General features: G+C 37.7%; 1 protein-coding gene across 1 annotated transcript in view; it reads right to left on the bottom strand.

The window, feature by feature from the left end:
• The window catches only part of LOC139948609 (uncharacterized), a 99,821-nt gene extending 75,407 nt beyond the window's left edge, over positions 1 to 24,414 (bottom strand). The window contains 2 exon segments of the mRNA XM_071946798.1: positions 13,713 to 13,935; positions 24,345 to 24,414. Of these exon segments, the coding sequence (XP_071802899.1) occupies positions 13,713 to 13,884 (172 nt within the window). The 5' untranslated portion in view covers positions 13,885 to 13,935; positions 24,345 to 24,414.
• Between the last annotated feature and the right edge of the window lie 1,211 nt (positions 24,415 to 25,625).

Genomic DNA, 25,625 nt, shown 5'->3' on the forward strand with positions numbered 1-25,625 from the left:
TCCTGGATTTAAGAATGCGGGTGTCAGTGTCCTGCCAACAACAACAAAGATGGATGAAACCTCGATTGGTACACATGTAGCCTGGGGGAACCCTTGGGGTGTTCAAGAACAAATCCAGAAGAAAAAACGAACAAAAATAAGAGGTGTTCCTGGCTGTTGGCCCGAACACCGCAAAAGATGCAGAAATGAATGATTTGATACAAACAGAACAAGTTATGTACCCCGCTTGCCACAAAAATGAAAACGCTTAGTTTGACACCAGTTTTGTTCCTCCTGTGGTTTCTCACCAACAAGTGATTATTCAACCTCACAAACATGTAACTCTTTTCATGATTTATCTTTTCAATGTGTCACACATAAAAAACTTATAAAATACTCATTCTGAATGAAAAGCCTGTATGTATCACAACTATTCCATCCTGTACTTTACTTTCCCCTTTGAAGAAGGTAAAGAAAAAGAAGTAACAAAATGTACACAGTAGGAAGTTCAATTAGCTCTATAGACCAAACCTGTGACATCAACACATGATTATAAAAGAGCCACAGTGCTTTGACATCCTGCAGGTACGATTAAACAGCCCGATGGAAGAAAACATCAAATCTTACACTTTAAAGATAATAATATAATATCGAAGTCTTATATAGCGCACGTATCTACCAAACAAGGTACTCAAGGCGCTGAGTATATACAATCTTTCAGAAAGATAGGTTATTGCAGTGATGAATTCTGAGACCCAATTTTTAGCACCTTATAAGGGTTTACAAGGTGCTACGGCGCATTAAGCAGCCACAACCAGGAACACCGGGGCGAACCCCTTCTCTTTTCGATAAGTGCACTGGGTTCTTTTACATGCGTTACACAACACATGGGACCAACAGCTTTACGTCCCATCCGAAGGACGAAGCAATGGTTAAGTGTCTTGCTCAAGGACACAGTGTCACGGCTGGGGATTCGAACCCACACTCTGCTGATCAGAAACACCAGAGTTTGAATTTGGTGCTCTTAACCACTCGGCCACGACACTTCCACAAGATGTCTGTTTTTTTATCAACTTTTGATATGAAGAACAGTGACACAACTCCAAACTTGTTTAGCTGTTACGTATAACTCTTCAATTTATGTGGAAATTATGACAAATGCAATATGATTAGTATAATTTATGCCTGTCAGAAAGGCCCTGAAAAGTACATAGTCACTCACTTTGTAAACAAATGTTACAGGCCCCAACAACATAACAAGAAAAGCCAATCTAAAAAAACACACTATAAAGTCACTCACCTCAAATCCCGGTTAAGCTTAGCAAGATATCTCAACAAAAACTCTGACTGGTAGTGTTCAGAAATTCCTTCTGAGCACACTAGACAGGAAGAGTCGTAAAAGTAATCCAGGAAATTAAGCACTCCCAAAAGGTTACTTGTCTCTTCAGATGTCTGGTGGAAATTCAATGAGGAGACTCCAGGTACGAAAGAAATCCCAGCACAATGACTAATTCATTAGAGTCCGACACACTCCTCCTTCCATGGACAAAAGGGAAAAAACTACAGTTGATCCACTGGCAAATTCCTGGAGTCAAGCGGCGAATGATGTAATGTCACTTGGTGTGTGGTGGTGCAGCAATGGGCTATCTACACACTGACGCAGCACGCATACTAGATCTGGCTGGTTTATTGATGAGTGAAGTGAAGGCAGCAAGTTACTGTTGGTACACTCTATGCATGGTACATTACTTTAGTTGACTGATTCACTGTACTGAGTGAAAGGAGTTTGTGTGTACTTTACTGAAAGGTTCTCGTGTTTGCTTGTAGAAGACTTAATCTTATTGCTTTTAAAACAAGCTTATCTGGCAGACCATAGATAGAGCAAGGGGCAGGACCTATGTACAGAAGTTACACATTTTATGTACACTGCAGTACATTGCGATTACATCAGTGTTCCACTTCAGTCTGCTGGCCAAATGCCAGTTTTAAGACACCTGAGGACCAGTCAACAATCTCTCAAAAGTCCAAGTAATCCTGCTGGTTAGTTCAGTATTAAAAAGAATCCAATGAAATATGAATTATGAACCAGTGACTAATAAAAGCTGGTGGACTTGTGAAATGAAAAGATTGCTGGTCCTACTTGCCTTTCACAGAACAAGTTAAGGGAACACCCTGATCAATACTAGGATTTTAGGGTTGTGAACAAAGCCATTAAAAAACATAGTCATGCGGATGTGGTAAAACCAGTACAACAATATTTAACTGTTCTTTTTTTCCCCATTTAGTTTTATGTTCATGTCCACAAGCAAGCGTGACGCTAAACTTGTAGCTGAAATGATTTATCTGTTTTTTATTAGTGATCTCTCTGCTGAAACATGACAATACAAATAATGTGTATGGACCGATTCCCAAGTAATCAGTCAAACTTGATACAAGGCCAGTACAAGTTACCGTATGGTGCCACCACTTTTTCATTCGATATGAAATAATACAGTATTTAATTTACCTCATTGAGATTTCCCTTTTTGTAATTAAATGAGTGAAAAAGTGCTGGCGCCACCAAAGTTATCCCAAGGTTCTTCCTCTATGTTGAAAACAATCCACACAAAATAGTGGTCACTGTGGTCTAGTGGTGAGACTGCAGGACTTTCAATCACAAGGGTGTGGGTTCAAATCCAACCAAGCTAACTGCTGATTTCACATTGACTACAATATTGTCCTCTAGTTCTAATTGCTGAATCACAATTTCTTGTTTTTGTTTGTTTGTAATTTCATAATCAGACATGATACAAATGTTTGTATGAGACATTGGCTGTTGCAAGCTTGGTGTTTATATCCCCTTGTGGGAGTTTGCCGAGTTCTTATGATGGGATGCTCATACAAAATAAAAATATAAAAAACAGACAACCCACAAACAAACAAACAAACAAACAAACATAATAATAGTGTATACCCAGTTAAATATGTTAATTACACACTGTACAACACCTGCTGTAAATGAACTTCCCTCATGCAAATTACAAACTGTTTAAACGTAAATAAAAAAAATGTGTTCTTTTATGCTCACTCACAGCATCTCACAGTCACAAACGCTCTCTTTTCTCCAAGTCTCCTTAATTTTTTGTTAACAAAACAGAAGAAAGAATTAATTTACCATGTAATCCAAGTCCAGAATGTTCTGTCACTGCGCCAGTAATTTCCTCAAAAAGCTGTTTAATCCAACAAGTTCCGATCAAGAATGGTCCCAGTTGTAAAAAGTTACTTTGCTCATGGGTGGTGTAGCTATACTCTATGGTCACCAACCAGGAAACACACCATGCAGTGATCTCAACTAAAAACTGGTCAACTCAAACTGTGACAACAACATCTGTGGTCCACCACCAAAACATCTGAATGACCAGCTAGCTAGAAACTAATTTACAGAGAGACTTCACATCAACATAGCATTACTCATGCTTTCAATCAATGGGGGGATATATTTAAAACCACTTGAGTCAGGAGGTTGGTGTGCACTCACCCATGATGTAATAGGAATGTCTTGTCAAGTTGTGGGTTTTGTTTGCGATTGTGAGGAGTGGTTGATACCAATTTTCCACAACAGGGGTGAGTTTATGGTATTTGGGGAAGTGGGGTGAGTTTATTTCTTAGTGCACTTACTGTACAGGAACTCTGATGGAGTTCTTAGCCCAGAAGAATATTAAAAACACTTTTCTTCTAGTTAACTGCCTACAAATTTAACATTGCACTATTTGTATAATATATTTGGTAAATATTTCTGGTGTTGCTCTTTACCAAAAACCCCACTCCAAAAATGGAGCAGTCTAGATCCTAAAGAACAACAGAAGATATGCCATTTCCTGTCTACTGTGCAAATGATACAACAATAGCTTTATTGAGAAGACCACCAATCTACACAATTCTAAGATATTAAAATTTCATGTTGCTGTTTATCTTTCAATCTATAGATTCCAATAATACTTGGATAGGAAGTTGCCCCATGGTGTTTCAACAAACATAACAAATGTATGACATAATTATTTTCTTTCTTGTTGATTCATGGAGGAAATTCCCTTGCATTGGCTGCCAGCACTGAAGTCAACTTAAATGGATGCAAGCACATACCATGCGTGCCGTGCACATTTCTCAACCAATGAAAACACAATTAGTTTCAACTTTGTAGTTTTCTTGTTTTTTCCAGGAATGTTATACCCGATGACATTTGACACTTGTCACAGCGCTGGGATCTACACAAAATAGTGCTTTATAACATTCAATGCATTCAGTAAAATTAATTAATTCTTCTATTGCATGGATCCTTCAGTCTCAGTCAGCCATGGTTCATTACCTCTGGGGTGGTGAAAAAAAACAAGAGTCCCAGTGTTACAAGTTGTCTCCTTCAAGATATTGCTCAATCTCATAGAGTTTTTTTCAGAAAAATTATCTTAAAATGGACCCAGGCAGTTTCCATTCTGGTTTATTATAGCAGAATACTTTAAAGGGTCTATGTAACTTTTGTAGGGAAAAAACACAATGGCCACAGATTTACACTAAACTTACACAGTTTGAAGATAATGATAGTAGAAAGCTTCCCTGAAAATATTACGTGCTGAGGTGCTGTAGTTTTGGCGAAATGAGTAAAACAATGTTATGAAAATTATTTTAATCATTTACAAACATAGTTTCATGACATTTTTTTACTCATTTCTCAAAGACTACAGCACCTCAGTATGTAATATTTGAAGGGAAGCTTTCCACTATCATTATCTTGAAACCCTGTAAATTTTTTGAAAAAGTACCCAAATCCTTAAAAGGATCAACATTTTTAAAATGGCTGGGTTTTTTTTTCAAACCATGGAGGAAGAACAAACTGTGTGCCAAATTCCATGCTAAAACATCAAAGACACAATCCCATCATCCCAAACACCTGTTGTACCATTGGTTCAACTAGGGAATTGGTACTGCAGTTTAAGGAGTAAACATAAACGCAACGAGTCTTTAGTTATAAGCGTTTTCCCCCTCAATTGAATCCTTACAAAGCTCTGCCTATCCTATAATACAGGATTTTACTTTTACCGGTAAATTTCTTTGAGCTCATTCAAACTTCATGGGGAGGCAGTGGGTTCCAGTTACACTCAGAGGATAATGCTGAAACTCAACACCACATCCTTTCCAATTCAGGTCAGCTGAAAGTTTGTCCTTTTTCTTCTTTTTTCATCTGAAGGCAGGTCAAATCCTAGAAAATCTGTGGTCAGAGCCGAGACCAACAAACTTGGGGCCAGCTTGTCTACATTTCTACTAAAGCAGCGAGTACAAAACCTTTAGCACAGGCTTTGTGTGGTTTTTATTTCTCATGTGGTATTGCGGGATTAATCACACACACAAACTTTGAAAGAAGTTTCTATACAGGCAATCCCATATGAAATTGTAACGTGTGGGTTTTTCTGGCTAAGCAGAAGGGAAGTCTTTTAAATGTGTAGTATTCAAGCTACAAACAGGAGTTTAAAAAAACAGAAAGGGTCTATCAATCGAAAGCTCTTTAAAGGTTTTTAACAGGCTTTTTATCGTGTTGTGACCTTTGAGTTTGAGGGTCCTTTTTGTGCATTGATCTACAAGTGTTTTCCTGCATCTTAATACTTTATTAGGATTCCTAAAGACATAATGAATAAAAATTTAATTTGATGAGGAGATCCTGACAAGAAAGAATGGAATAGTTTGGTACATGTAGATTGGAGGAGATTTGTATAGTAAACAATAATGCAAACAGCTACAAAGAAAATAGGGATATTACAATAGTTGTATTCGATTTGATTACTCTCCACACTTCTCAAAAAACTACGTCACTTCAGAGGGAGCCTTTTCTCACAATGTTTTATACTATCAACCTTTCCCCATTACTCGTTACCTAGTAAGGTTTTATGCTAATAATTATTTTGAGTAATTACAAATAGTGTACACTGCCTTTAAATTCAATATAACTTTTTTTTCCATCCTAAACAGGACAATGATATGGAGGCACGATCCAACCAGCCAGTGGTCGATTTCACAAAGAGTTAGGACTAGGAGATATACAAAATGTATGGGTAGTCCTAAGTTAGGACGAGTAACTCGTCCTAAGTAACTCGTCCTAACTCGAGATAAGACTAGTCCTAACTCTTTGTGAAATCGACCCCTGGGGTCGATTTCACAAAGAGTTAGGACCAGTCCTAACTTAGGACTAGCCCTAGGAGATATACAAATTGCATGGACAGTCCTAAGTTAGGGCGAGTAACTGGTCCTAACTCGAGATCACACTAGTCCTAACTCTTTGTGAAATCCACCCCTTGTAGTGGAGTAACTTTGGAAGAAGAAAAAAAAATGCAATGGTTTAGGGGTTTCCTTCCACTGCAGTTTTTATAAAACAAATCTGAACATCTGAATTCAATTTTGAGAACCTCTGCAGCCCTGCTGAGAGTTGAGTCTCCTTTTGGCTATCCAATTAAACCCTGAACCGGGCATGGGGCGATTCACAGCAGTATTCTCTAATCATGTGTCTACCTTATTATTGCACCCCTTCAGCGTACTCTCCGTTTCGTTGTTTTTATAACTTAATCAAGGTTTGATAAAATTATTTGATAGGGTGAAAATGATTTAAATCTCCTTTAGTTTCAGTGTGAAAATTTCCAGATAATTGTTGATAAATGGATTGATATAGATAAAAAGAGATGACAAATTTAGATAATTTATTCAATGAGAAATCCAATGATCCAGTTCCCCCCAAAAATTCAAATTACTTCAAAAGATGGAATAAGAATGTGTATTTGTCCTGTTACAACTTTTTCAGACTTTTTAAAAGATGTTACAGACACTAGACACTATTGGTAATTGCAAAAGACCAGTCTTCTCACTTGGTGTATCTCAACATGCATAAAATAACAAACCTGTGAAAATTTGAGCTCAATTGGTCGTCAAACTTGCGAGATAATAATGAAAGAAAAAACACCCTTGTCACACAAAGTTGTATGCTTTCAGATGCTTGATTTTGAGACCTCAAATTCTAAATCTGATCTGAAATCAAATTCGTAGAAAATTACTTCTTTCCCAAAAACTACGTTACTTCAGAGGGAGCCGTTTCTTACAGTGTATTATACCATCAAAAGCTCCCTATTACTCGTTACCAAGTAAGGTTTTATGCTAATAATTATTTTGAGTAATTACCAATAGTAAACACACAGCCTTTAAACTGTAAAAAGTTGAGTGTGAGACTTCTTGAACATTTTACATGTATTGTTTGAATGTTTAGCATCTTACACTGTATTCTATGGGAGTTTAGTGGGGTACTGCATTCTTCATGTAATAGGAACCGGACATGCTGTAATAATATTTATATTTCTGTGAGGTTTCAAGTTTGACATATTTTCAATTTTGTAAAATTATGTTTAGTTTTTCATATGTTAAATATTATCAGAAGTCTAGAGTGTATGGTTGATCTCTGATGTGTTTCCATAACACCTCTCCCACTTCGCTATCCCCCGCTCAACCCGTCTCGCCGCGCACATTTCTAATACTGCGATAGCGGGCTGTTGGTAAACTTCCAGATCACCCCACAACTCTACTCAAGGCTTTCAGAAACGCCCTCTATCGTTGGAAAAGTCGTGACTTGTGTAGAGTTGAGTCATGGTTGAGTGTTTAGTATTGGGCACTTTTTTTTTTTTTTTTTTTCCAACACACAAAGAATACGTGATATAATTTTCATTATATTATAATAACTTCAAAACAACAGGACATAAGGATAATTGTGTGAAAATGGAGGTCTCCAAGAAGCATCAGCTGGTGGAGTAGAGATCCCACTCAAACAAGAACAAAAACAAAGAACAATACAGCAATATGAAAACACTATTACAACTACAATACTCGCGATTGGAACTCAACAAGAAGGTCTTGCTCCAAGACTAGGAGGTGGCACCCTGCAGGTGTTGGTGGGGGAGAGAAACCTTGGTTGCAAGTGATAAGGAAGTTTATGTCATAATAAAAAGTTGTTGACTGACATCTCTGTCCTTTAAAAAGACTAATTTGGAAAGCTATCAATCAAAAAGTTCAATTGACCATGCAAATACAGCTCATTTCATCGCATAAAGTACAGTCTTAGTGCAAGACTTTCTACGCTTTGATTTGTCACTATCATCAACAATGAAGCGCTCTTACAATACCAACCACCCCACGAAAAGTCTTGGGAAACAATATCATTCCTCAGGTCATGAGTATACACATTCTTCCTCCATGCTCTACTAACATGATTGATTGAATATGGAAATGAATGTAACGTATTTGATTTGCAATGAGGGAGTTAAAGAGGAGTCTTGTAAAAGCAGTGGGCTAAAATTCCGCATCTCCGTGAAATTAGGTCAAAGTATCCTTCCCTGCCAGAAGGGTTGCATAATGTATACTGAGAGGCACAGGCACTTTGAACTGTCGGTGTCAACTGAAGTGTCAACTTCGTGGAAAAAAACCCAAAGATTTTGTTTATCTATTTTAGTCTTGACAACACACTCCATTTTTAGTTCTTTGGTGAATGATTGCATCAGAAGTCCACCTTCCTTATGAAATGTGAGCTTGAGTTTTAAAGATAAAAAATTAGCATTTCAGGTGCAAGACTGCCTGTGTCTTGTTTTGATTTTGTCACAGTTTTCTCTGCGAGAGGCTGCTATCATCCACGAACTACTCTTATAAACACTGCTGGTAAAAAGTTCTGCATCCCGCCCCCACTTTTTAAGGGATTTATTTTAAGGTTTTAAATGGTTGATTAGCTTTATTTCCCTTTCTAAGATACTCCTCAAGTAGAATTGGTAGCTGAAATGCTAAATTTTTACCCTTGAAAAGGAAAGTTCAAGCCCTCTTTTCATCACGCAGGCGGAACTCTCGCTAACCACGCCTATAACCAAGGAATATGAAGTTGTTTTTTTCAAGTTTTTATTTGGAAAGAATTTGGTTTACAAAGAGGCTGTTTTTGTAATGAATTCTTTGAAGATGAATTCTAGAATTAGTTTATCTAAAAGCTCTGTAAAATAACACATTCACATTGTTTTCTATCATTTTTCTTTCTTCTTTTCTATCATTTTTCTTTGAAACAAAAAGTTCCTCACTTTTCTCTTTCTCAAAAGACCATTCAGTTGAGTAATATTTTACACCATCAAACCATACATACACAACACAAAAAAAGTTTTTCAAAACTTGCTTCCATTCTCACTCTGTGGGTGACTTAAACAGCGCCCTCTGTTGGCATTTATCTTCTATGAGTTTCCAACACAACTTTTTAGGGTATTGTGTTAGCAATAAAACACATACAATTAGAAGTCCCCCTGTAAACAACGAGAATACAATCAAACATGCAAAAAGAGTTTTGATTAAATTTATTCAGTGAAGGTCTTATAATTAATTTCTTCTGGACACATTCTTAAGAGAAAAACTATAAAATAAACAATTAAAGACAATTTTCATTACACATTTTTTTTAAACAAGCCTGAAAGAGGGCAGGCCATTTTCATTTTTCAAAGGGCACTTCCATTAAGAGTCTATGGGAACCCTTTTGACAGAGTACCAGGGACAACACCATGGCAACAGCAGTCATGGTCTTCGTGTCATGTCTTTCTAGGCCAGATTTGGAAAGTTGCCCAGAAACCTGACGGACTGGACAACAGATTGGTTTTGCCATGGAGTGTATTAGTACAGTTTTTAAGGCAGGTTTTAAAAATAACTCCTTTAAAAAATCCTAACATCATACAAAGCCAGATGGCCACTTCAAGTTGAGGGCTACACTTTTGATTTGGGCTATCAACCCCACCCAAATCCACTGCCACAGAGGACACGTTACCACCTACTGCTTGAGGGCTCAAACAGGTTTACCCCCTGCCCCTTCCCTTCACAAAAAACGGTCCCTAAGGATGTAGGCAATGGTAGCATCTACATGGAGCCTGGCCGGTCGAGCAAAATGCAACACATTCCCAACTTAGAATTGTAATAAAAGCTTTCATCAATCAGGCATGCAACTGTAACTTCACCAGAAAAGAGAAATATTCTACAAAATTTCAATGATTTTGTAAAGTATTTTTTCAATTTTGAATGGTAAAACTGAGAATAAAAATAGGAAATCAGCTGATTCGAGTAAAACATTGCATGCCTGCATCAATGGATGATAATTTAGCATCCAGAATTATGCACTGCATCAAAGATAACACATTTCAATACCTTTAATGCTTTTTTTCATTTTTGATGGCTCACAAAACGAGGCTGTCCGCCCACAGCTGCCATACTTGATAATAACAACACTTCCTGTTAGTGGGTTGGGGGCGGGGGAGGGGGAAAAGGCCTCCCAGCTCTCCTGCTGCTACCAGAAACTGCTATTGTATTGACTTTGCTTAGTTCACTATAAATAAGTTGCAATAGACGCCATCTTTACGGGCAAATTGCATTTTGGCTTGCAGGTGCGTCAAGCGCTTAGTTTATTAAAGCAACCACGCTGCTTACTAACAAATCAGGAAACAAGTTTTGTGAAATGTGCGTGGCTGCACGCCATTCTCGCACAAAGCAGTTGGCTCCATTCTTCAGCTTTTTTTTCAGTTTCTTTACAGTGCAGTTTTCCTTAAGGAGGGGTTGCATAGGGGTTTGGGAGGGGACACTTTTAATATGTTGGGGATTTTCATTGTTAGTATTAATGTAGTGTTCAGTTTTGGTCAATTTTCATTATCTTGCCCTAATAATTCCTGTATATCAGTTCGTTGTTTTGTGTTTTCATAAAATTAATGTAGTGTGTTTTGCACTAAAAAATTGTTTCATCTCTATTTTGTATTATTCATACTTTTATTTTCTATATTTTTACATGTAGCCTATGCCACTTGTTGGCCGGGTCTTGGAAAGCACATCACTTTAATGACAGTTTTTGTGTGTTAACTTTTGCATTACCCTAGACGGCCCCTGCCAACAAAGAGTTATGTCCAAAGATTTAAAATAAAATGAAAGTGATTGAGTGAAGATGGTGGGGGAGGAGGAAAAGCTAACTGTGATTTAGACTTTAAATCCAAGTTGGAGGAAGCGTGTGGGTTCAACAGTGACAGGGCCTAAAGTGATGTGATCCCACAGGAGGACACAGTAGTCACTTTTTATTTGTTATTTGATCACCATGGTTCTAGATGGCTTTACAATTTGAAACGACCGCACCAACATTTTTGTGAAAAAACAAGTGGAAAGTAATGGAAACCGTCATGCAGGCAAAATGTGGACAAAATACAAATTTGCTTCAGGACTTTTTGATTGAGAAATGCCATTTTCACATTTCGAATGGCACTTCCGTCTGAAAATCTTAAAGTCTATGAGACACTTTGTAAGGGGCACTGAGGCAAAGATCAGGGCAACGGTGCCATTTTCATATATTTCAAAGCGCCCATCTGAAAATCTTAAAGTTTATGGGGCACTTTGTAACTGGCAATATAAAGTATAAGGAAAAAATCAGGACAACAGGTCATTGTCATATTTCAAAGGGCACATCCATCCAAACAATTTTCAAGTTAGTGGGATACTTTAGAAAGGACACTGAAGGCCAAGACCAGGGCAACAGAGGCAGTGGATCCATGGCTGTAAAGGCACAGAGAAACAAGAACTGAGATGGACGGTTTTTGTTCACTATTAAGTATTAAATTGGGCAAGACAAGCTTTCGATATTCTCCTTCCTCAGGAACCTTGAACTATCTGCATAGGTTACTGATTACTTATTGATCAAAAAAAGTGATTGTGTGAAGAGGATGGTAGGGGGCATGATATAAACCACTGCATTTGTTGCAACTTAAAAATCAAAGTGGAAGGAAGTATGTGGGTTGACAGGGGACTAAAGTGATGTGGGATTCGTATCCCTGGGTAGATGTTAAACAGTAATCACTTACTTCAGGGTCTTACTTCATAAAGCTGCTTAAAGACAGTGGACACGTAGTTTGGTGATTGTGAAACACCAGTCTTCTCACTTGGTGTATCTCAACATATGCACAAAATAACAAACCTGTGAAAATTTGAACTCAATTGGTCGTCAAAGTTGTGAGATAATAATGGAAGAAAAACACCCTTGTCACACAGAGTTGTGTGCTTTCAGATGCTTGATTTTGGGACCTTAAAATCTAATTCTGAGGTTTAAAAATCAAACTTGTGGAAAATTACTCATGTTTTCAGCTGGAGAGGTCTCAAATTCAATTCAATAATTTTTAGTAAGAAATTGTTTCTTTTTCAAAAAACTACGTTACTTCAGAGGGAGTCATTTCTCACAATGTTTTATACTACCAACAGCTCTCCATTGCTTGTTACCAGGTAATTTTTTAAGCTGACAATTATTTTGAGTAATTACCAATAGTGTCCACTGCCTCTAAGCAAAAAACATTGCTAAAAAGAATTTTCTGCTGAGCAGAAATTAGAAGGATACCAGTCACAAATTGTACATTAGTTTGGCTGGTAAGTTCTGGTAAGCAACATTTTATTGTGCTTAGCTTATTTTGTGCTTAAGCCGCACTACAAATTTGGGTCCAGAGGTTTTATACACAACTCTAGTTTTAAAATTATGTATGCCTAAGAATTCAAAGATGTGTGCAGCACAGATGTACATTACAATGCGTACCATACATTAACTACTGAGCTTGATTTTACAAAACATTAAGATGAAAGACCACTCAGATTTATCTTGAGATGTGTATCAATCTTCATCGCTGAGCTAAGTGTGATGTCACAATACAAATCACTATGGTGGAAATGACATTCAAGCTGATTTGGGGTTAAACAAAGAAAATTTACTAGAGTGGGATTCGAACCAACGACCTCCGGATTAACGTGCCGGCGCTCTACCAAGTGAGCTATCTAGCCCTATGTTGGCGGTCTCCATATTTGTTTCGGTATCTCTGTTTGGGGGTGCCAATTAAAGATGTGTACCAGTTAAAGATGTGTAACAATATAGACATGTGTCAAACATATCAAGACAGGTGCATGAGTTTTTGAAAAAAGTTGTAATTTTTGTTTTAGTGAAAAAAATAACAGTTTCCTGTCATTTGGTGGAGCATAAAAACGCACTCAACATCCCTGATCCAGCTGTTAAGCAGTTTAGTTGCATCACATCCGTCTACAAACAATTGGCGTAGTGATGGAGTGCATGGGATTAAGAAGTCTGCTTCACTTATGTATACATTGGGCATGAGGAACAAGATGCACCATAAAGTGTGTTTATTGGTGTTTTTTTATGTCCCTTCAAGAGCAAAGTTCAAAGCCTGAAGTCACCTTAAGAGCTGTCTATAAGTTTCTTACGGAAATCCTCCACGAAAAAACTGCCATTATCTGTCTGATACTCATTGTAGCCATGTCTGTGATGAAGCTGGTGTGGTTTATGATGAGATGAAGGGTCAAAATGATCACTAAGAGGACAAAATGTCCACACTTTTCACAGGGAAAACCGGAGCCAGACAATCGTTAAATTATGGAACTCACTTCCCTAAGGAACTCACTGCCCGTCAAACTGAGAAAGGAGACTTCCTACCCCACTTTCAAGAATGAACTCAAAGCCATCTCTTTTTAAGCTGTTTCACCTTCTGTTTTTTTGTTATAAAGTTTTTCTGTGCCACAAATGTCACTTTGTGACAGACTTAAGTCTCCATTATTATTATTATTATTAAATTAACATCAAAATGTTACACAAAACACAATAAACCGTGGCTTAAAAATTGAACGAGACTTACCTAATTCCGGTTCTGACTTGGTTATTGCTAGTGAAAGATTAGAGTTCTTTGTTTTTCTAGTGCTAGATACCGTGTCATATCTTGAGTATAGCCTTCCTCCAAATAAGGATGTGTGACGGCGTTCAAACCGAGGGTCATACCGTGTCTTTCTATAGATCCTGCGGCTTGCCATGGTTCCTGAGCCCTGGGCATAATATCCTAGAGTTTATCCATCAGCGGAAATCTGAGAGAAAATTCAGAAAGTTTTATTACTGAACTTTTTCATACAGGTGTGTATTTGAACTGCATCGGCAAAGTTGCCTTTACATGCTTACATCAGTATACACAGTTTACAATACCACTGATCCTATATGCTGAAAGTTTTTTTACCATTTGTGTTCACATGGATGGCAGGTTTATATTGTATATTGGATTGAACAAAATAAACAAATTGACTAGAGCTGGATTTTAACATGCCAGCACTTGGCCAACTGAGCTATCTAGCTCTATGTTGGCGGTCTCACTATTTTGTTAAAATTGTTAGGAGGGGGCTGCTGACAGAAGCCTTACAAAATTATTACAACCTTTTAAGTGCTCTGTAGCCAGGATGCAATCCTGGGAAATATAATTTTACTCACCATAGGGTACTACAAATCAATTACACAATACTATTAAGTGGCGTAATTCAAATTAAGCCGACAGATAAAGTTTAAGGTGTCCAGAAAGTCTTTACATTAGTCATTATTTATCCCGATGAAGGCTTTCTAGAAATATTCCCACCCTAAACAAAATATTACTTGTTTTTTTATTCATGAGAACAGTGACAACATTTCACAAAGATTACAAGGAATTAACACTTTGAACATTAGTCTTGACAAAGTAGACCTACAGAGCAGAACTAGCATTTATATCAAGCCAAATAAAAAGTTCAAAATACTCACAATGTATGATTCAATAATAAAAGTTACAGAATATAAATCCAACAAAACGTAGAAGTTCCAAAGACGAAATTCCAAAATCAAAGAATCATGAACACAGAATAAATGCTGTACAATTCAACTTTCCACACTACTTCAGAGTCCATGCGTGGGGGTTTCAACGAAGGGACTTCATCAGAAAATGTGCCACCAATTCTGTACAGCCGGATGTGCAGATTGCACTATGCATGTACGCAGATATTATGATTCAGCCTGTATTCCTTCAGCATCAAGCACTGACTGACTCACAGCTAGTTGCTACAGGCAACTAGCCTTTTAAAAAGTTCCACCATACATGAGATTGTGGCTGGGGGATTGGCCGACCTGGCTAGTGTCCTACAATAGCACTTCTAGTCATCGAAAGAATAATTGTCAACCTTTGTCATCAAATCTAGACCAGGTATAGAGCCTGAACCACAGTACTCAAGGGAAAAGTTGTTTAAACATGGCAAAGTAGTGTCTGTATTTACTTCCACTGAAAAAAAAGTTCAGGGAAAATGTCGGTATCCTTTCACCACTTTTTCATTTGTTATGAAATAAAAAAGTTACTCAAATGAGATTTTTTGGTAAAAATGAGTGGAAAAGTGGTGGCAGGATACAGAAATCTTTCCAATGGTTATTTCCCCCTAAAATAGGTAAATGGTATTTTATAAGACAAACTATAGAAATTTACATCCTGGGCGAGTGTAAAATGTTAGATGCATTTAAATTTGTGTTTTTAAAACTCATGTTGGGCAAGACGTGTGTATTATTAAAGCCCACACTTAAATGATCATTGCACTTGAGCAAGGGCAGAATGGCTCAGGCAGGATGATTAGTCCTGTGACTCCGGCCAATAAGTCACTGCAGAAGCTTGGAAAGTGTACAACTAATCCAGGAATTAGAGTTTATCCTACTCAGTGATCCACAAGGGTGATCTATCCGGTCAATTAAAAGACACTGTTGACCGATATAATTATGCCACCTTTTAGAACATATATTCATTATTTTAAATCCTGCTCTAGTCAATTTGTCTTGCTCAACCTAAAATTATTGAAAACAATACCCAGTAAATTTCCCTTGTGGTTATTACTAGCTATTATTTTTAAAACTTCTTACCTTCATAATGTTCAATTTTTTTTTCCACAAAAATGTAATGGAAAATTGAACAGACTACTATTTGCTTACAGTACACATAGGCCTACCATGTAATGTTTTATTATTATAGTATTGACAAGAAGGAAACTTGAAAGGCCATTCACAAATTAGGTTTGCCATACTTTAAATCAGGGTTTCCCTTTACAAAAGCTAGCACAGCGGGCCAATAATAATATACGCCAGAATTGAAGGCTAAAAATATGGAAATTGTGGCCGATAATCACTACAATTTAAGACAGCATTATAAGATTTCTTTTATTCACAGATCAAATACCCCCAAAATCACCTAAAACATTTAGAATGCTCAAGATTTCTAGGGCTTTTACAACCACAGATAAACACATACAAAACATTTAAAAAACCAGAACAGCATACCCAGTTTTAAAAAAAAATGGAGGGAACTCTGCTAGGTATACCTCCTGCACACTGTGCCAAAAGCTGTCATCTTTTATACAAAGTAATCATCATGAAGGCTCAGAGTTTATCATGACTGACAAGAAAAATTTCCTCTTCCTAATCTTGGGCCGTTCCACATTAAAGCCTTCTCACAAGTCAGTGATTTCCGGTCTGGATCCTTTTGAGTGCTTGACCTTGCTTCGGTTAGTTTCTTCCAAATATAAAGTGTCAATGTCAAGCTACCTTTGTATATAAAGTGTATCAATGTCAAGCTACCTTTTTATAATAATGATAACAATAATAATCATTGGTTTATATCACGCTTTACATAGCCGAAGGGCGTCTCAAAGCGCTTCCAACAATATTACCCCAGACCACTAGGGCATTTAATTCATTCCTTAAACCATCTCTGTTCTCAGCTCCCTGTCGAGTATGCAGCCTGTGCAACAAACAAATATGCGCTACAAACTAAGTTAAAACAATCAGTCAAGAACCATCTCTACCCTCACAGGTACCCATTTAGCCCTGGGTGGAGAGAAACATAAACCTTGCTCAGGGACACAACTGTCACAACCGGGACTCGAACCCACACTCACATATCCTTGTTATTTGTTAATGGTGGAACATGTGTCACGTCCTCAGTGTCATTCTTTATTTTGCCATGTAAACTGCTGCAATGCTCTAAAGAATTGTAGGAATAATTAGAGGATGCTTCGGGCACCAAAAGTTTCCATAGACATCTTCCAATGGAGATGCCCTGTTGCAAAATGAAAATGGCCTCACCCTCTCAGAGATGAGATTTTCTAGGTCGCAGGTTGGGAACCTTTCGCTGGTTAGAAAATTTGTCATCTGCTATGAATCTTTTAAAACAAGTTATTAGATTGACCCAGTCTCCTGACGATGACTAGAGCAAGCTAGTCGAAACATTGAAACCAACCCAAGAACTGACTCCGCGGTAGTACAGTTAATTATGATCCTATAAGCTAAAGTAGTAGTCCCAGCCTATTTCTTTGCCATCCCAGATAAGCAGGACAGTTCTTTTCAGAACTGAGAAGTCTCCCGCAAACCCCCGAACAATCTACTCGGCAAAGTAGAATTAAGCAAGACAGTTCTCTAAGAACAAACTCTACCTGGCAAGTATATTGGGAGACACACGCCTTTTGGGGACAGTTATTTTTTTTACTTTTATGCTCTCCTGGGCACCCCACTGCTGTTTACTTTGTTTTGTTAAATATTTTCAATGTATGTATATATGTGCTTGTAAATGTGATTGCCCGAATAAATATTATTATTATTAAGTAGATACAAACATGGTGTTATACAGCAAACCAAATATTTATAGAATGAGTGTAAGAGAAATCAGTTACACACCCAGTGGTCAGTGTATAAAGTATGGTGTGTATGTACAGTATTAATGACTCAGGATGAGACTTACATTCTGGGGATAAACTGACTGATCTTTTTAAATATCAATAATCCCTTTACATAACATAAGACCTTGAACTTTTCCCCCCAATGCAGGTCATTTTCTGGGGGCTTACTACATGAACCTCAATGCGGGTCATTTTGGGGGGCTTACTACATGAACCTCAGATGAAGAGCAAGATTTCAGATTAACATTGAAACTCATAGCATTGGGTTAAAGCCATTGGACACTTTCAGTAAACAGTATTGTCCAAGGCCCACACTTTGTGTATCACAACTTCTATATAAAATAACAAACCTGTGAAAATTTAGGCTCAATTGGTCATCTGAGTCAGAGAAAATAACGGGAAAACCCACCCTTGTTTCTGCATGTTTTGCCGTGTCATGTCATGTGTTTAAAATAAATCCGTAATTCTCGATATAGAGAATTGATATTGTTTTAATGTTTTCTCAAAAAGTAAAGCATTTCATGGCACAATATTTCAAGAGAAGTATTTCACCATTACCTTCTGTAAACCCTGTAAGTTATTTGTAAATCTGTGAACTTTTTTTTGTTTTCTGTACCGAAAGTGTCCAATGGCTTTAAACGCCTCCACATGCTTTTTCTAACTGCAGTCAAAATGAAATGAAACACCAGTAGAAATCAAATTTTCTGTGTAGCTGTTGCTAGAAAATCCTGCATGGGAATGACAACAATCATAGGGTAACCAAGGTAAGTTCTTGGGACAAGCATACCTTTAAAAAGAAACATCAAAGACATGCATGGTTCAAAGAGAACTTTATTGCCTTTAGGTGTCTTTGCTGAACTTTGTTCAACATTTCCTTGTCTACAATTTGCGAAAACAACTAATGTTTGGAAGAGGGGAGGACTGTCATCAGTATATCAGGCCTGTACTGTACGTGTGCGCTGGGCGTCACATCACAACGGGGCACAGTCATTACTCTACTATGATCCAGTGTGCACATGCAGTAACTGGGTTAGAGTTCAAACTCTTTAGTGCTTTTAAAGCCTGCTACAAGTGTGTATTGATCATGAAGACACTCCCCCTTAAAGGGAAGGTAGACGTTTTGTAATTACTCAAAACAAAATTTTACTTAAAAACTGACTTGGTAACGAGCATTGGAGAGCTATTGGTACACAACATTGTAGGAAACGACTCCCTCAGAAGTAACGTAGTTTTTGAGAAAGAGGTAATTTCTCCCTAAAAATAATAAAAGACTTCTATAGCTAGATTCGTCCAACAAATTTGTCCAACAAGGGTGTTTTTTCTGTCATCATTTTCTCGCAACTTCGATGACCGATTGAGCCCAAATTTTCACAGGCTTGTTATTTTATGCTTATGATTGGATACACCAAGTGAGAACACTTGTCTTTGACAATTACCAAACATACAATGCCTTTAAATCACAGAGTGTATCCTATAATTCCACAGGTCTATAAGAGTGATGACCCGGTCCCGAATAGAACGCTTAACACTCCAGCAGAAAGTCTGGGTTTCATTCTGCAAAACTCATTTTTTCCTCAGCCTTTTCTTTCAAGATTTGGTTGATTACATTGACCCCTGTACTTTATCCTTCTTAAAACATAAATTTGTAAAAATGTGTCATTTAATGTGATCCCTCACAGTCAAGGGAGTCTAAGCGACAACTTTTTAATAATCCATAATGCCAGCAAGTAATCGCCTATTTCCTTTTTAATTAATTTCCTGTAAACTCTCCCGCTACATTTTAGGGAAAGTTATAAAAGATGTAAAACCTTCAAGTTGAGGAATTCAAACTTTTCAAAAGCAATCGGTCTAAACTTTTCCTTTCTTGGTAAATTTGAAGAGCAGCCACAGGCCTGAAATTTCTCTGAGACCATGGCCTCCACATCCCTGGTCTTGATCTTGGTGCCCCTTTAAAAGTTTCCCAAGACTTAAAGATTTTCAAATGAATCTGCCCATTGCAAACCAGATAGCCTTGCTCTTTCAAAGATGAAATTCCAGGCCTGGATTATGCTAAATTATTTTATTGATTGATTGATTTGATTTTATCTGTCAAAACATGAACAGATCAAATGTTGTTTATGCTAACACTAATACAATTTAACTTTTAAAAATAAACTATCAACATTGCTTTTTTGTTGATGTTTACCATGTAATGTGAATGGCCAACAGTCATGAGTACACATATCAAAGCAATTATATTTAGGCTAATTACACTCAAGCTAGAAACGTGCCATGGATAATGTTGTATGGGTCTACCCTATGGTTGGAATGATGACATCCATGGTATAATGTGCTACCATGTTTCATCCTCTTCAATTCATCATTTAAAGGGTCCATTAATGTACGTTTAGTAATGACTCAGAAAATTATGGTAATGACACAGAAAGTTAATGCCGATAAAAACTTACGCGGTAACAAGTAGCGGCTTTGGATAGTATGTATAATGCATTATGAGAAACATTTCACTTTAAAGTACTACAGTTTGGGAAAAGATATAGCTTTTTATCCCCCAAAATTGGAATAAAACAAGCGTTACCATGGTAACGTTCTCAGATTGTGTATTCCTATAGGGAATATTCTTCCTGTGTGGATGTTCTGGAGTTTCGGTAATATCTCAAAAACGGTTCATTTTTTTGTATACACCACATTTCTATCTAGGATTAAAACAATCTAACAGTTCCATAAACCAAAGATAATAATTATTGCCTTTAATTGTGTTGGGGGGAAAAAAACACCCAAAAATGTACATTTTGGGATTGAACACTCATTTCCCATGCACCGGAGTATAGGGTTAGTAATCGGACCTGCTTGTGGAAGTTGCGATATGTCATCCTGGACACTCTCAATTGGGTGTCCCTTACCTTTTAAAGTGCCAGAAGCAGCGGGGAAACTTATCTTTGGTACAAATGAAAACAGTAACCTAAACTTGCGTGGAAATCAAAACCATACTTCATAATCATAGCGAGACGACCATCAAAAACTGCACAGAGTCGATAGAGTTTCATTCAGCAAAATTTGTGCATGCAATTTCTTCACTATGGGACAACAACATTGTAAAGAGTTAACTTGTCGAGTGTATTTATATTTTAAAATGTATCAAGTAGGAGGGGTATTCTTTAAAATGTTTCTAAGGTTAAAAGTCAGTTGATAGCGCCTAAAGTGTTTGATCATGAATATATTGATGTTTTACAGTAAATACTTACATCCTCACATATAGGTTTTGGCTCGATTTCAAAAAGCATGAGATTCATCTTTTAAAACATGACTTGCCAGTATTACCATAGTGATTTGTGTTGTGACAGATCACACTTTGCTTAGCAACTACGATTGATTTGCAGTTCAGATCAATCTCAGATCTTTGTTAAATCGGGTCAAGATTATAACAGTGTAAAAACACATGGAGGAAGGACCACAATCGTTTAACAAGATTTTGTCTGACAGTAGCACTAAAAAGGTACCTACAACTGTGCAGTTCCACATCCTGAAAATTCAATAAATGTCTTTCCTAATTTAAGAGTAGATCCTACAATTTACTTGTGAAACGGAAAGACATATTGTCATTTACGAATTGGATGGACTATCAACATTATCTCGTTAATTCAACCCCCGTGAAGTTGGCAGTCACTGGAGGGCAAGACAGTCACTCTACAAGGGTACTAATGGGTGGGTTACTCTAGGGCAACAGACATCAGACTTAACCAATTGGCGAATCCCATGGCAAAACTTCAAAAAACTCAATGTGCAACTAATACCCTTTTCCCTTTTTTATAGCCTAAAGATCACTACAGAAATGTCACATCCTCTGAACATATAAAAAAGGAAAGTTGTATTGCATGTTTACAGCCAAGTTTAAAAGTATAAAAGTTCAAATAAAGATCAAACAGGTCAGATTAAACTATTAATATACACTTCCGTTTTTAGACTTGAGCCAAAAAAATCTTGATCCACCTGCTTGGCCTTTTTATGTGTTTTTTAATAGTGATTTGTACACCATGGATTCAAAGTTCATTCATTGGCTTTTCATGTGGAGAATTCCATGGTAAATACGTAGTTTGTTTGGTTGTAGTTTCTTTGGTCGAAAAACCACCAATACCATCCCTATGAGTCACCCCCTAACTCACAATGAACCTGATTGTTTTGGAAGTGTGATGAGGGCACTTGAGGTCACTGGGAACTATCCCTGGGGTAGAACAAAATTATACGTTTATGAAAAATAAGTAGAAAAGAAAACTTTTTACAGTATACCATGGCAACTATCAATTTGAGTCAGTGTGACTGTGACAGCAGTATACAAGTATACAAGGATGAGGGTGTGTTTTAAAAATGTCAAAAATTAAATTAAGTACACACTGACTAAACTGCCGGATTGACTGTCTGAAACCAAACTCATTTCTGCAAGTATCTTTGATTTTTTATTGAAACAAACATAAATGTTTGTCCGAAGGCCAAATTGGATACTGTGTTTTTTAAACACCCAAATTTAAAAATGTACAATAAGGGGTAAAAACAGCGAACAATCAACAACAACGAAAGGATGTCAGCTTCACAAATGGACAAAAGGAAAGGGGGGAGGGGTTCTGTACTATAATAAGTTGAAAGGGAGGGCAAAACATTACAAATGATTCAGTTAGGAATTGACGGAAAATCTGGCTACATGTACTTAAATCTTTTGGGATGTTGTTCTGTTTTGAAGAGCACACATTAGATGCATGTAGAATTAATCACAAGATCATAGTGAACCATTTCTACATTGCATCAAATTGCGATAGGATGTTGATAATAAGCTGTGTTATTTTTTTATCAGATTTTGCTGTGCTCCATTCCAGGGGTCTGATTCTACAGTGTCACCACCTTCCACTGGACCCCAGTGAGCCACGTTTTGGGGGTACTAAACCTTATCAAGAAAATCACCCCTTCGCTTGAAGCGGAAAGGATCCTAAAATAAACCATTACTCACCGAATCTGTTGCCAAGAAATACACATTATTTGCATTGTGTGGGTGAACAAAAATCATGTTAAAGTGTTATGGAATTGAACTGCGTCAACTCTATAGAAGTTTTGTTCAAATATTTGTGCTCTTTGTGTGGGGTACAGAAACTGAGTGCACTAAGTCAATTCCACTTCTGTTTTGGCAAAACTTTCCATGGAGCAGGCTACTTTTGCAAGATGATGACCAAAATAAAGAATCTCTAGTGGATAAAGGGCAAAATCTAACCTTGCCCAAAGAAATTCTGTAGAATAAATTTCCCTACGTGAAAAAAATGTGAATTGTGTTGTTTTCACCATGGAATTTAAGTTCCTCGAGATAGGGTTTGTTTTGGGCAGTGACCCTGGTGAGGAAATTTAAAGGAAAATTCAGGGCTCAAATTTGTAGGGGGGAAAAAAGAATGGTTTTTACTGTCCACTAAAAAAGGAGTTTGTCATTATCAGTGGTACTTCACGACCGATGACAAAATTTTGAAAAAAGGGGAAAAGGAGTACAGCGCCCCAGTTACTGGGTCTAGGATCTCTACATAATTTAAATGTATTGTTTGAACTCATGAAGATTTTCACTATCAGATTCAGAGATAAAGCATCCAAACATAATCTGTTTTTCCTTTTTAAGGTACATTTTACACAGAGAATAACAATTTTAAATTTGAGCCCTGCAAAGAGATAGAAGTGCCAAATGACTCAAAAAGGGATGGACCAAGGACCAATAGACCCTTCCCATGAAATATGTAAATTGCACATAGTGCGTGCGCACTTATGTTTTGGTTGGCAAAATGAGGGAACATCGCGCTGTTTTGTACACGGCTAATGGGTGCGTGACGCAGACGCGATTGCGCGTCTGCTTAGTGCACAATTCTATACACCTCTCTTAATACATGACGTCATAATTCTTACCCAAAATGAGGCTACGGGCGCACTTCCCCCATCACTTGCAGTGGCTGTGCCCATCGCCTCGTTTTGAGTTAACATTGTGACGTACCTCATGCATAAATATTAAGAGAGGCGTATGGTGTTTGTCAACCAACAGGGTCTGTACGCATGTGTGAATGTAATTAGCATATTTCATGGGACAGGTCCATTAAGTAGGTACCAGTCCAAAGACTCAAACCAAGTATTACATCAGTGACAGTGTTGACTGGTAGTCGAGACCCGATTCGGCAATAGTCCGAGACAAGACAGAGACCTGCTATTGTTTTATGACCAAGCGCAATTTTTGTTTGCACTTTAGACCTGCCATCCTCGATAATATTTTCGTTTTTGTTTTTAGGATTCTCTTTTTTGAATCGATTTAGAAGGAAAAGAAATTCCCCATTTATTTGAAAAGCGACAGTCCGTGACACTGGCAATTTTGCACTAAAACATTTGTAAATAGTGCAAAACAACAAATGCTGCCAATTCAAGAGGGTTTTGACAATATTTCCATATCCGAGGTTGAAAAGTCTTGCTATGCATTAGCACCCTTGCCGAAGGTGACACTGACTCATTGCAAATGGCATAAAGACACTGTTTTACTTTTACTTTAGACGTCAGCCATAACACTAACACAGTAACACTATAATTTATAAACAGCACTAGCAGTGTCACTCTCTCGAAACGCACGCCACATTTTTACGTACACTGACTGAATCAAAATATAATTTTACCTTCCTGTCAAACTTGGCGTATTTTAGTGTTCATCAGTGGGTAGAAATAAGTAGAGCTCACTATGAATGTAGTTTTTTAATTTGTTGTGATCTTACCTGACCTTAAACCTCAAGTATTGGGAAAACTTCGGCATCAACTCCAAGTTAATAGTCCATCCATGGATGATGACGTCTGCTAGTTATACAAAATAAAACACGACGAACATCCCCCACGCACTCAGTTTGCGCAGTAAAGCGCTGACATCACTACTGATGAATAATTCAACACCAACTTTTTGACCAATCAGAAGGTCAAGTTTCACGCAGGAAAAATGACCAAAGGGACTTTCCCCTAAAACAAAAATATTAATAAAAACCGAAGCTGTTGTTTTGTTTACGTTCCATGATACAGACGTTATGTGTGGGGTTAGGGGGGGGGGAGGTCAATTTGTAATAAATTTACTACTTTATCATCAAATAAAGTGATAACCTAAAGGAAAGCATAGCGAGTGATTGAGGTATGGGCGGGTTTCAAGATTAGGGGAATAAAGGGGACTGGGGTCGCGTGGTTATGTACTTTCAGTAGAGGGCGCCCTCGGGATCGCCTGGAGGTGTCAAAAGCACAACATGCATAAAAGAACAAACCTGTGAAAATTTGAGCTCGTCCAATCGGTCGTCCAAGTTGCGAGAAAATGATGAGAGAACTACACCCTTGTCGGACGAATTTGTGTGCTTATCAGATAAAAGACTTCTGGCTAGAAGCCTTTTATTATTTTTAGTGAGAAATTACCTCTTTCTCAAAATCTATGCTTTCTTCAGAGGGAGCCGTTTCTCAAAACGTTTCATACTACAACAGCTAGCTCTCCAATGCTCGTCGTTACCAAGTCAGTTTTTAAGTTAATATTTTTTTGTTTTGAGTAATTACCAAACGTGTACAAGTTCGTTAGAGATAATCTTCGGCTGAACGATTTCCCTGAAACATTGGACTTATTTACGGCCTCTGGAGGGGGTCCAAGCTAAGTGCAGAAGCTCTGCCTTAGTGGCCTTTATAGGGGGTGAAAAATCAAGCCTCCATGTTCTAAAAAACAGGGAAAATAGACACACATTTGAAGCAAATGAAATCCATCCAATCTTCTCAATATTATTTATCTGGAAACATTTCTGGTGGTGTGTTTATAGGGGCGAGGTACGGTGCACAGGAGGCGAATCCCGGAATTGCTGGCAGCCCGTCTTGGCGTTTTTATTATTAGGGTGAACAAATCATGGAGGTAGAAATATTTCTAACTCCACGAACAAATCAAGTCTATATGATAAGTATCTATATCCAGTGCGAAGCCAACCCCGTCTGGGGGTCCTGGGCTGGGGAGAGAGCCCGTACGCCGCGCGGCCCCACACACT

The sequence above is a fragment of the Asterias amurensis genome, chromosome 16, assembly GCF_032118995.1.
Source record: "Asterias amurensis chromosome 16, ASM3211899v1".
NCBI classification, from domain to species: Eukaryota; Metazoa; Echinodermata; class Asteroidea; order Forcipulatida; family Asteriidae; genus Asterias; species Asterias amurensis.